Source organism: Heptranchias perlo, chromosome 32, assembly GCF_035084215.1.
Source record: "Heptranchias perlo isolate sHepPer1 chromosome 32, sHepPer1.hap1, whole genome shotgun sequence".
Taxonomy (NCBI): domain Eukaryota; kingdom Metazoa; phylum Chordata; class Chondrichthyes; order Hexanchiformes; family Hexanchidae; genus Heptranchias; species Heptranchias perlo.
Window position 1 is genome coordinate 1,189,471 of NC_090356.1, and position 12,549 is coordinate 1,202,019.

Genomic DNA, 12,549 nt, shown 5'->3' on the forward strand with positions numbered 1-12,549 from the left:
TATTGGTGGAAGGGTCAAGAACCAGAGGACACAGATTTAAGGTGATTGGCAAAAGAACCAAAGGTGACATGAGGAAAAACTTTTTTACACAGTGAGTGGTTAGGATCTGGAATGCACTGCCCGAGGGGGTGGTGGAGGCAGATTCAATCATGGCCTTCAAAAGGGAACTGGATAAGTATTGAAAGGAAAAAATGTGCAGGGCTACGGGGATAGGACGGGGGAGTGGGACTAGCTGGATTGCTCTTGCATAGAGCCGGCACGGACTCGATGGGCTGAATGGCCTCCTTCCGTGCTGTAACCTTCTATGATTCTAATTCTTTTCCCAATTCTTCGGTTTTCATTTGATGGGGAGGTTAATGGTCCCAACCTGAACAATCATGTGACTGTGACTATTATCCTGCAGTTTTTCGTTTCCTGGTCAGAGTCCACTTCTCACCCTGCAGCGTTCACAGTCAGACACAGGTCCCCATTGCTTCTCGGCCTTCTAAGAATGATGGGAGATGGTTGTTTTTCTATTGAAGTAATTACTCAGCAGGAGTTCTGGGCAAGAGCCACCATTACTGGTACTGGTCTGAGAGCCTGTGGGCACTGGGAGAGCTTCCCATTGTACCACACTCACCTACTCACTGTGGATTGCTGGTACTCATTGATCCAGGCTTTGCTTAGATGGTTTCAGAAACAATTGGAATTGATCATTTTATAAAAGAGATGAGCGAGGATATGAAATATGTCCAGCTCAGCCAGCTGTTGGTTCTGTGTGGACGGTTTCCTGGTGTGTGAGCTGGGCTGGACTCTGAGGAGAGACGGGTCTGACTGGGAGAGAACCTTCTGTCACTGTAGAGAAAGTCACCTGATTGAATAATTTCTCTAGTGTGGGCCCTGATCCCTCCTGGTGAAGATGTATGGGGGCCCTCCACTGCTCTTAGACATTTCCTGTACAAGTTTGCTTCACAGACAAGTCCCACTGCAAGGACCTGAGTACATAATCCAGGCTGACACTCCAGTGCAGTACTGAGGGAGCGCTGCACTGTTGGAGGTGCCGTCTTTTGGATGAGATGTTAAGCTGAGGCCCCGTCTTCCCTCTCAGGTGGATGTAAAAGATCACGTGGCCACTATTCAAAGAAAAGTAGGGGAGTTCTCTGGTTTTTATTTCTGAACAAATACAAATTCCTTTGTTATCAACTGGCCTGCTCACCAATCTCCAGCACAGTGACAGGTGTTCAGGCCCCCCCCTCTCCTGAAGGTCCTGACTCTCACTGGGGTTCAGGTCCCCTCCTCTCCTGAAGGTGCTGACTCTCACTGGGGTTCAGGTCCCCTCCTCTCCTGAAGGTGCTGACTCTCACTGGGGTTCAGGTCCCCCCCTCTCCTGAAGGTGCTGACTCTCACTGGGGTTCAGGTCCCCTCCTCTCCTGAAGGTACTGACTCTCACTGGGGTTCAGGTCCCCTCCTCTCCTGAAGGTACTGACTCTCACTGGGGTTCAGGTCCCCTCCTCTCCTGAAGGTGCTGACTCTCACTGGGGTTCAGGTCTCCCGGTCTCCCCCTCTCCCCCCTCTCCTGGAGGTGCTGGTACTTGCTCAGATAGTCTCACAGGTACGAGTTGCCCCTGCAACCCCACCCCCAAGTCAGTGTGTCTGTATAATCTCTGTCTGGGGGCACATTGGTGTCAGCCCTGGATCAGTGGGTGTCATTCTCACCTCTGAGTCAGAGGTTGCAGGTTCAAGTCCCACTGCAAGGACCTGAGTACATAATCCAGGCTGACACTCCAGTGCAGTACTGAGGGAGCGCTGCACTGTTGGAGGTGCCACCTTTTGGATGAGATGTTAAGCTGAGGCCCCGTCTTCCCTCTCAGGTGGATGTAAAAGATCACGTGGCCACTATTCAAAGAAACGTAGGGGAGTTCTCCCGGTATCTTGGGTCAATATTTATCCCTCAACCAACATCACTATAAAACAGGTAATCCGGTCATTATCTCATTGCTGTTTGTGGGATCTTGCTGTGCGCAAAATGGCTGCCGTTTTTCCTACATTACAACAGTGGACTACACTTGAAAAGTACTTCATTGGTTGTAAAGTGCTTTGGTCATAAAAGACGCTACATAAATGCAAGTCTCTCTGTCTTTCTTTTCACTGTGGGATACAGTAGGGAGGGTGTGGGCTGTGTGTCAGAGTCTGTCTGTGTAATCTCTGTTTTTATCGTTTGCTGCAGAAAATCTCTTAGTTTTCACCATTGCCACGAAAGAGACCGATGGATTCAAACGATTCATGAGATCTGCAAACTTCTTCAATTACACGGTTAAGGTGATGCGATTAGTTACCGATTACTTGTCAACTAACACTAACAACCAATGAGAATAGATCAGCAACTGGTGTCAGAGGGCAGCGGGGCGAGGTCACTAATGCAAATGTTTCTCTTTCAAACTAACCTGCTCGGCCAGCAGCCTCTCTCTAAGGTTTATCATCCTTTCCGCACAGTGTTTTTATAATGTTTATGATCAGAAAACTAATGTAACACCTTCTGAGATTGTCCAAAGTACAGGCCAATCCAGCCCTGCCCGTCAGTGGTTATCGTGCTGATTGGCTAGATTGCTTCGTTTGACTGTTCTGGATTGGCGGTTGGGAGAGGGATGTTCTTCGTGCTGTCGCCTTATTGGTGGATGAATCCTAGATGGAGACTCGTGGTATCTGCAATTGATGGGAGCGGGGGTCAAAGTTCCCCAGGACAATAATCCAGTGTGTGATGCTAACCAGGAAATCTCACCAAACGGTCAGGCATGTGGGGAATGCACGGGCTCTGTGGGGAATTGCTGTTGGTGCCCAGTTGATTTTGCATCATATGCAGTTGGTGAACATGGTTCTCCATTGGAACCGTGTACAATACTCCAAAAACCAGCCCCTTGGATCCTCCCTCCCTGTGACTGAGGGTCAGAAATAAAAAAACTCGGACCCCCCGATATAATATAACATAAATTTGCAGGGCTACAGTGAAAGGGCGGGGGAGTGGGACTAGCTCGATTGCTCTTGCAGAGAGCCGGCACGGGCTCGACGGCCGAATGGCCTCCTTCTGTGCTGTAACCGTTCTATGATTCTAGGTCCACGCAAAGAGACCAATAGATTGACTCACTGTCTAGAAGGTTCTATCAGAATGCTTTATCTAACCTCTGCTCAACACTCAATCCCTGTTCCCAACGTTTGGTTCCTAATAAACTGAAGAGTTCGTTCTCTGACTATTTGGAAAGAGTTTAGCCTTGTTCCAGCTCAGGGTGTTTCTCAGCTCTTGAGATTGTCCCTCTTTGTGTCTCTAGGTGTTGGGCCTTGGTGAGGACTGGACAGGTGGAGATGTCTCAAGAACAGCGGGAGGAGGGCAAAAAGTTCGAATTCTCAAGAAAGCCCTGAAACCGTACTCCACAAAAAAGGAGCTGGTCATTCTGTTTGTGGACAGGTACAGTCGGGTAGTGTGAGGGGCTCCCGGCACAGAGAGAGAGGGGCTCCCGGCACAGAGAGAGAGGGGCTCCCGGCACAGAGAGAGAGGGGCTCCCGGCACAGAGAGAGAGGGGCTCCCGGCACAGAGAGAGAGGGGCTCCCGGCACAGAGAGAGAGGGGCTCCCGGCACAGAGAGAGAGGGGCTCCCGGCACAGAGAGAGAGGGGCTCCCGGCACAGAGAGAGAGGGGCTCCCGGCACAGAGAGAGAGGGGCTCCCGGCACAGAGAGAGAGGGGCTCCCGGCACAGAGAGAGAGGGGCTCCCGGCACAGAGAGAGAGGGGCTCCCGGCACAGAGAGAGAGGGGCTCCCGGCACAGAGAGAGAGGGGCTCCCGGCACAGAGAGAGAGGGGCTCCCGGCACAGAGAGAGAGGGGCTCCCGGCACAGAGAGAGAGGGGCTCCCGGCACAGAGAGAGAGGGGCTCCCGGCACAGAGAGAGAGGGGCTCCCGGCACAGAGAGAGAGGGGCTCCCGGCACAGAGAGAGAGGGGCTCCCGGCACAGAGAGAGAGGGGCTCCCGGCACAGAGAGAGAGGGGCTCCCGGCACAGAGAGAGAGGGGCTCCCGGCACAGAGAGAGAGGGGCTCCCGGCACAGAGAGAGAGGGGCTCCCGGCACAGAGAGAGAGGGGCTCCCGGCACAGAGAGAGAGGGGCTCCCGGCACAGAGAGAGAGGGGCTCCCGGCACAGAGAGAGAGGGGCTCCCGGCACAGAGAGAGAGGGGCTCCGGCACAGAGAGAGAGGGGCTCCCGGCACAGAGAGAGAGGGGCTCCCGGCACAGAGAGAGAGGGGCTCCCGGCACAGAGAGAGAGGGGCTCCCGGCACAGAGAGAGAGGGGCTCCCGGCACAGAGAGAGAGGGGCTCCCGGCACAGAGAGAGAGGGGCTCCGGCACAGAGAGAGAGGGGCTCCCGGCACAGAGAGAGAGGGGCTCCCGGCACAGAGAGAGAGGGGCTCCCGGCACAGAGAGAGAGGGGCTCCCGGCACAGAGAGAGAGGGGCTCCCGGCACAGAGAGAGAGGGGCTCCCGGCACAGAGAGAGAGGGGCTCCCGGCACAGAGAGAGAGGGGCTCCCGGCACAGAGAGAGAGGGGCTCCCGGCACAGAGAGAGAGGGCTCCCGGCACAGAGAGAGAGGGGCTCCCGGCACAGAGAGAGAGGGGCTCCCGGCACAGAGAGAGAGGGGCTCCCGGCACAGAGAGAGAGGGGCTCCCGGCACAGAGAGAGAGGGGCTCCCGGCACAGAGAGAGAGGGGCTCCCGGCACAGAGAGAGAGGGGCTCCCGGCACAGAGAGAGAGGGGCTCCCGGCACAGAGAGAGAGGGGCTCCCGGCACAGAGAGAGAGGGGCTCCCGGCACAGAGAGAGAGGGGCTCCCGGCACAGAGAGAGAGGGGCTCCCGGCACAGAGAGAGAGGGGCTCCCGGCACAGAGAGAGAGGGGCTCCCGGCACAGAGAGAGAGGGGCTCCCGGCACAGAGAGAGAGGGGCTCCCGGCACAGAGAGAGAGGGGCTCCCGGCACAGAGAGAGAGGGGCTCCCGGCACAGAGAGAGAGGGGCTCCCGGCACAGAGAGAGAGGGGCTCCCGGCACAGAGAGAGAGGGGCTCCCGGCACAGAGAGAGAGGGGCTCCCGGCACAGAGAGAGAGGGGCTCCCGGCACAGAGAGAGAGGGGCTCCCGGCACAGAGAGAGAGGGGCTCCCGGCACAGAGAGAGAGGGGCTCCCGGCACAGAGAGAGAGGGGCTCCCGGCACAGAGAGAGAGGGGCTCCCGGCACAGAGAGAGAGGGGCTCCCGGCACAGAGAGAGAGGGGCTCCCGGCACAGAGAGAGAGGGGCTCCCGGCACAGAGAGAGAGGGGCTCCCGGCACAGAGAGAGAGGGGCTCCCGGCACAGAGAGAGAGGGGCTCCCGGCACAGAGAGAGAGGGGCTCCCGGCACAGAGAGAGAGGGGCTCCCGGCACAGAGAGAGAGGGGCTCCCGGCACAGAGAGAGAGGGGCTCCCGGCACAGAGAGAGAGGGGCTCCGGCACAGAGAGAGAGGGGCTCCCGGCACAGAGAGAGAGGGGCTCCCGGCACAGAGAGAGAGGGGCTCCCGGCACAGAGAGAGAGGGGCTCCCGGCACAGAGAGAGAGGGGCTCCCGGCACAGAGAGAGAGGGGCTCCCGGCACAGAGAGAGAGGGGCTCCCGGCACAGAGAGAGAGGGGCTCCCGGCACAGAGAGAGAGGGGCTCCCGGCACAGAGAGAGAGGGGCTCCCGGCACAGAGAGAGAGGGGCTCCCGGCACAGAGAGAGAGGGGCTCCCGGCACAGAGAGAGAGGGGCTCCCGGCACAGAGAGAGAGGGGCTCCCGGCACAGAGAGAGAGGGGCTCCCGGCACAGAGAGAGAGGGGCTCCCGGCACAGAGAGAGAGGGGCTCCCGGCACAGAGAGAGAGGGGCTCCCGGCACAGAGAGAGAGGGGCTCCCGGCACAGAGAGAGAGGGGCTCCCGGCACAGAGAGAGAGGGGCTCCCGGCACAGAGAGAGAGGGGCTCCCGGCACAGAGAGAGAGGGGCTCCCGGCACAGAGAGAGAGGGGCTCCCGGCACAGAGAGAGAGGGGCTCCCGGCACAGAGAGAGAGGGGCTCCCGGCACAGAGAGAGAGGGGCTCCCGGCACAGAGAGAGAGGGGCTCCCGGCACAGAGAGAGAGGGGCTCCCGGCACAGAGAGAGAGGGGCTCCCGGCACAGAGAGAGAGGGGCTCCCGGCACAGAGAGAGAGGGGCTCCCGGCACAGAGAGAGAGGGCTCCCGGCACAGAGAGAGAGGGGCTCCCGGCACAGAGAGAGAGGGGCTCCCGGCACAGAGAGAGAGGGGCTCCCGGCACAGAGAGAGAGGGGCTCCCGGCACAGAGAGAGAGGGGCTCCCGGCACAGAGAGAGAGGGGCTCCCGGCACAGAGAGAGAGGGGCTCCCGGCACAGAGAGAGAGGGGCTCCCGGCACAGAGAGAGAGGGGCTCCCGGCACAGAGAGAGAGGGGCTCCCGGCACAGAGAGAGAGGGGCTCCCGGCACAGAGAGAGAGGGGCTCCCGGCACAGAGAGAGAGGGGCTCCCGGCACAGAGAGAGAGGGGCTCCCGGCACAGAGAGAGAGGGGCTCCCGGCACAGAGAGAGAGGGGCTCCCGGCACAGAGAGAGAGGGGCTCCCGGCACAGAGAGAGAGGGGCTCCCGGCACAGAGAGAGAGGGGCTCCCGGCACAGAGAGAGAGGGGCTCCCGGCACAGAGAGAGAGGGGCTCCCGGCACAGAGAGAGAGGGGCTCCCGGCACAGAGAGAGAGGGGCTCCCGGCACAGAGAGAGAGGGGCTCCCGGCACAGAGAGAGAGGGGCTCCCGGCACAGAGAGAGAGGGGCTCCCGGCACAGAGAGAGAGGGGCTCCCGGCACAGAGAGAGAGGGGCTCCCGGCACAGAGAGAGAGGGGCTCCCGGCACAGAGAGAGAGGGGCTCCCGGCACAGAGAGAGAGGGGCTCCCGGCACAGAGAGAGAGGGGCTCCCGGCACAGAGAGAGAGGGGCTCCCGGCACAGAGAGAGAGGGGCTCCCGGCACAGAGAGAGAGGGGCTCCCGGCACAGAGAGAGAGGGGCTCCCGGCACAGAGAGAGAGGGGCTCCCGGCACAGAGAGAGAGGGGCTCCCGGCACAGAGAGAGAGGGGCTCCCGGCACAGAGAGAGAGGGGCTCCCGGCACAGAGAGAGAGGGGCTCCCGGCACAGAGAGAGAGGGGCTCCCGGCACAGAGAGAGAGGGGCTCCCGGCACAGAGAGAGAGGGGCTCCCGGCACAGAGAGAGAGGGGCTCCCGGCACAGAGAGAGAGGGGCTCCCGGCACAGAGAGAGAGGGGCTCCCGGCACAGAGAGAGAGGGGCTCCCGGCACAGAGAGAGAGGGGCTCCCGGCACAGAGAGAGAGGGGCTCCCGGCACAGAGAGAGAGGGGCTCCCGGCACAGAGAGAGAGGGGCTCCCGGCACAGAGAGAGAGGGGCTCCCGGCACAGAGAGAGAGGGGCTCCCGGCACAGAGAGAGAGGGGCTCCCGGCACAGAGAGAGAGGGGCTCCCGGCACAGAGAGAGAGGGGGCTCCCGGCACAGAGAGAGAGGGGCTCCCGGCACAGAGAGAGAGGGGCTCCCGGCACAGAGAGAGAGGGGCTCCCGGCACAGAGAGAGAGGGGCTCCCGGCACAGAGAGAGAGGGGCTCCCGGCACAGAGAGAGAGGGGCTCCCGGCACAGAGAGAGAGGGGCTCCCGGCACAGAGAGAGAGGGGCTCCCGGCACAGAGAGAGAGGGGCTCCCGGCACAGAGAGAGAGGGGCTCCCGGCACAGAGAGAGAGGGGCTCCCGGCACAGAGAGAGAGGGGCTCCCGGCACAGAGAGAGAGGGGCTCCCGGCACAGAGAGAGAGGGGCTCCCGGCACAGAGAGAGAGGGGCTCCCGGCACAGAGAGAGAGGGGCTCCCGGCACAGAGAGAGAGGGGCTCCCGGCACAGAGAGAGAGGGGCTCCCGGCACAGAGAGAGAGGGGCTCCCGGCACAGAGAGAGAGGGGCTCCCGGCACAGAGAGAGAGGGGCTCCCGGCACAGAGAGAGAGGGGCTCCCGGCACAGAGAGAGAGGGGCTCCCGGCACAGAGAGAGAGGGGCTCCCGGCACAGAGAGAGAGGGGCTCCCGGCACGGAGAGAGAGGGGCTCCCGGCACGGAGAGAGAGGGGCTCCCGGCACGGAGAGAGAGGGGCTCCCGGCACGGAGAGAGAGGGGCTCCCGGCACGGAGAGAGAGGGGCTCCCGGCACGGAGAGAGAGGGGCTCCCGGCACGGAGAGAGAGGGGCTCCCGGCACGGAGAGAGAGGGGCTCCCGGCACGGAGAGAGAGGGGCTCCCGGCACGGAGAGAGAGGGGCTCCCGGCACGGGGAGAGAGGGGGCTCCCGGCACGGGGAGAGAGGGGCTCCCGGCACGGGGAGAGAGGGGCTCCCGGCACGGGGAGAGAGGGGCTCCCGGCACGGGGAGAGAGGGGCTCCCGGCACGGGGAGAGAGGGGCTCCCGGCACGGGGAGAGAGGGGCTCCCGGCACGGGGAGAGAGGGGCTCCCGGCACGGGGGAGAGAGGGGCTCCCGGCACGGGGAGAGAGGGGCTCCCGGCACGGGGAGGGGGAGGGGCTCCCGGCACGGGGAGGGGGAGGGGCTCCCGGCACGGGGAGGGGGAGGGGCTCCCGGCACGGGGGAGGGGGAGGGGCTCCCGGCACGGGGAGGGGGGAGGGGCTCCCGGCACGGGGAGGGGGAGGGGCTCCCGGCACGGGGAGGGGGAGGGGCTCCCGGCACGGGGAGGGGGAGGGGCTCCCGGCACGGGGAGGGGGAGGGGCTCCCGGCACGGGGAGGGGGAGGGGCTCCCGGCACGGGGAGGGGGAGGGGCTCCCGGCACGGGGACGGGGAGGGGCTCCCGGCACGGGGACGGGGAGGGGCTCCCGGCACGGGGAGGGGGAGGGGCTCCCGGCACGGGGAGTGGGAGGGGCTCCCGGCACATTGTGGGCCCTGTCTGCCCTCTCAGGAGGATGTAAAAGATCCCACGGCCACTATTGGAAGAAGAGCAGGGGGGAGTTCTCCCCGGGGTCTTGGCCAATATTTATCCCCCAACCAACATCATTAAAAAACAGATTATCTGGTCATTATCACATTGCTGATTGTGGGATCTTGCTGTGCAAAATTGGCTGTTGTGTTTCGTACATTACAACAGTGACTGCACTTCAAAAGTACTTCATTGGCTGTAAAGCGTTTTGGGACATCCTGAGGTGTGAAAGATGCTGTAGAAATGCAAGTCTGTCTTTACTTTCACTGTTGGTCTTGTGATTTTTTTGCAGCTATGATGTGATATTTGCTTCAGGGCCTGAAGAATTACTGAAGAAGTTTCAACAGGCAAAGCACAGAGTGGTGTTCAGTGCCGAGGTCTTTGTTTGGCCCAATCGCCACCTTGAAGTCAAGTACCCTCATGTACGGGACGGCAAACGATTCCTCAATTCTGGAGGTGGGTTTCAGTGTTTGAGTTTTAGAGTTCATTCCGGTCACAGTTACCTCTTGGTGCTACAGGTGTAGAGTAAGTTTTTGTGCGTGTGTGTGTATGTCTGTGCGTGTGTGTGTATGTCTGTGCGTGTGTGTGTATGTCTGTGCGTGTGCATGTGTGTGTCTGCGTGTGTGTGTGTGTGTGTGTATGTCTGTGCGTGTGTGTATGTCTGTGCGTGTGCATGTGTATGTCTGTGCGTGTGTGTATGTCTGTGCGTGTGTGTGTCTGCGTGTGTGTATCTGTATATGTAAATGAGCATGTTTGTGTGCATTGTATCTGTTTTCACGTGTGTGTTTGCATCACTGTCTGGGCGAGGGGGTCTGGGCACGCGGGTGTAAGCAGCTGTGCTGTGCTACTTTGTTCCAATCTCTCTAATATTCACTAGACACAGGGCCAGGATTACAGTGTGAGGGTGTGATGCAACTTCATAAACTTTACTTTACGTGAATTTCAGGATTTATTGGCTTTGCTCCGAATGTTTACCAACTTGTGGAACCCTGGGATCTCCAGGACAAAGATGATGATCAACTCTTCTACACAAAAACATACTTGGATCCAGAGAAGAGGGTAAGGAGATGGAGGGAATGTGAAAAGATTATCGAATTCAGTGGGTAATTGTAGTGATGGTTACAGTCAGTAACAGTGTGACCAGTAATTCTCTGGTCATTCACACAGTGAGCTCTTCCTATTCTCATTTGCCTCCTTTTCACTTTTTCTTCAGGCGAGTTTGAATATTACGCTGGACCACAGGTGCCGAATGTTCCAGAATTTGAACGGAGCACTGGGTAGGCAAGGTCTGGGATTGGCCTGAATCAGCTCACTGAGTTCACAGGGTTTGCTGAATCATTAATATCAGCAGCCCCACAACAACCAAAACACTCCGTACCTTTGAGGGGGGGGTAAACAAACCCTGAAAAATAGTCTGTGGGTTTGTACAATTATCATCCCAAATAATAGGGGTGTGTTCAGGGAGTGACCCACTGACCAGTAACTGACCAGGGGTGTGTTCAGGGAGTGACCCACTGACCAGAGGTGTGTTCAAGGAGTGACCCACTGACCAGGGGTGTGTTCAGGGAGTGCCCCACTGACCAGGGGTGTGTTCAGGGAGTGACCCACTGACCAGAGGTGTGTTCAGGGAGTGACCCACTGACCAGGGGTGTGTTCAGGGAGTGACCCACTGACCAGAGGTGTGTTCAGGGAGTGACCCACTGACCAGGGGTGTGTTCAGGGAGTGACCCACTGACCAGTGACTGACCAGGGGTGTGTTCAGGGAGTGACCCACTGACCAGTGACTGACCAGGGGTGTGTTCAGGGAGTGACCCACTGACCAGGGGTGTGTTCAGGGAGTGACCCACTGACCAGTGACTGACCAGAGGTGTGTTCAGGGAGTGACCCACTGATCAGTGACTGACCAGGGGTGTGTTCAGGGAGTGACCCACTGACCTGTGATTGACCAGGGGTGTGTTCAGGGAGTGACCCACTGACCAGGGGTGTGTTCAGGGAGTGACCCACTGACCAGTGACTGACCAGGGGTGTGTTCAGAGAGTGACCCACTGACCAGGGGTGTGTTCAGGGAGTGACCCACTGACCAGGGGTGTGTTCAGGGAGTGACCCACTGACCAGGGGTGTGTTCAGGGAGTGACCCACTGACCAGGGGTGTGTTCAGGGAGTGACCCACTGACCATGGGTGTGTTCAGGGAGTGACCCACTGACCAGTGACTGACCAGGGGTGTGTTCAGGGAGTGACCCACTGACCAGTGACTGACCAGGGGTGTGTTCAGGGAGTGACCCACTGACCAGGGGTGTGTTCAGGGAGTGACCCACTGACCAGGGGTGTGTTCAGGGAGTGACCCACTGACCAGGGGTGTGTTCAGGGAGTGACCCACTGACCAGGGGTGTGTTCAGGGAGTGACCCACTGACCATGGGTGTGTTCAGGGAGTGACCCACTGACCAGTGACTGACCAGGGGTGTGTTCAGGGAGTGACCCACTGAGCAGTGACTGACCAGGGGTGTGTTCAGGGAGTGACCCACTGACCAGGGGTGTGTTCAGGGAGTGACCCACTGACCAGTGACTGACCAGAGGTGTGTTCAGGGAGTGACCCACTGACCAGTGACTGACCAGAGGTGTGTTCAGGGAGTGACCCACTGACCAGTAACTGACCAGGGGTGTGTTCAGGGAGTGACCCACTGACCAGTAACTGACCAGGGGTGTGTTCAGGGAGTGACCCACTGACCAGAGGTGTGTTCAGGGAGTGACCCACTGACCAGTAACTGACCAGGGGTGTGTTCAGGGAGTGACCCACTGACCAGGGGTGTGTTCAGGGAGTGACCCACTGACCAGTAACTGACCAGGGGTGTGTTCAGGGAGTGACCCACTGACCAGTGATTGACCAGGGGTGTGTTCAGGGAGTGACCCACTGACCAGTGATTGACCAGGGGTGTGTTCAGGGAGTGACCCACTGACCAGAGGTGTGTTCAGGGAGTGACCCACTGACCAGTGATTGACCAGAGGTGTGTTCAGGGAGTGACCCACTGACCAGGGGTGTGTTCAGGGAGTGACCCACTGACCAGGGGTGTGTTCAGGGAGTGACCCACTGACCAGGGGTGTGTTCAGGGAGTGACCCACTGACCAGTAACTGACCAGGGGTGTGTTCAGGGAGTGACCCACTGACCAGTGATTGACCAGGGGTGTGTTCAGGGAGTGACCCACTGACCAGTGATTGACCAGGGGTGTGTTCAGGGAGTGACCCACTGACCAGAGGTGTGTTCAGGGAGTGACCCACTGACCAGTGATTGACCAGAGGTGTGTTCAGGGAGTGACCCACTGACCAGGGGTGTGTTCAGGGAGTGACCCACTGACCAGGGGTGTGTTCAGGGAGTGACCCACTGACCAGGGGTGTGTTCAGGGAGTGACCCACTGACCAGTGACTTTTACCGTTGTTGATTGAGATGATCTGGTAGTGTGTTGGTGAAATAACTCACTCCCAGCCGGCCTGTCCCGCTGCTGGTTCCGATCTGCCGGGCTCCAGAAGGCGA

At 59.9% G+C, this 12,549-nt stretch overlaps 1 protein-coding gene across 2 annotated transcripts in view; it reads left to right on the top strand.

Moving 5' to 3' along the window:
- The window catches only part of plod1a (procollagen-lysine, 2-oxoglutarate 5-dioxygenase 1a), a 58,750-nt gene that overhangs the window by 12,221 nt on the left and 33,980 nt on the right, over positions 1–12,549 (top strand). For both annotated transcript variants that reach the window (XM_067970163.1, XM_067970164.1), the window contains exons 2-6: positions 2,207–2,298; positions 3,303–3,439; positions 9,313–9,476; positions 9,967–10,079; positions 10,234–10,297. In XM_067970163.1, coding sequence (XP_067826264.1) covers positions 2,263–2,298; positions 3,303–3,439; positions 9,313–9,476; positions 9,967–10,079; positions 10,234–10,297 — 514 coding nt within the window. In that variant the 5' untranslated portion in view covers positions 2,207–2,262. The remainder of the gene's footprint in view (positions 1–2,206; positions 2,299–3,302; positions 3,440–9,312; positions 9,477–9,966; positions 10,080–10,233; positions 10,298–12,549) is intronic.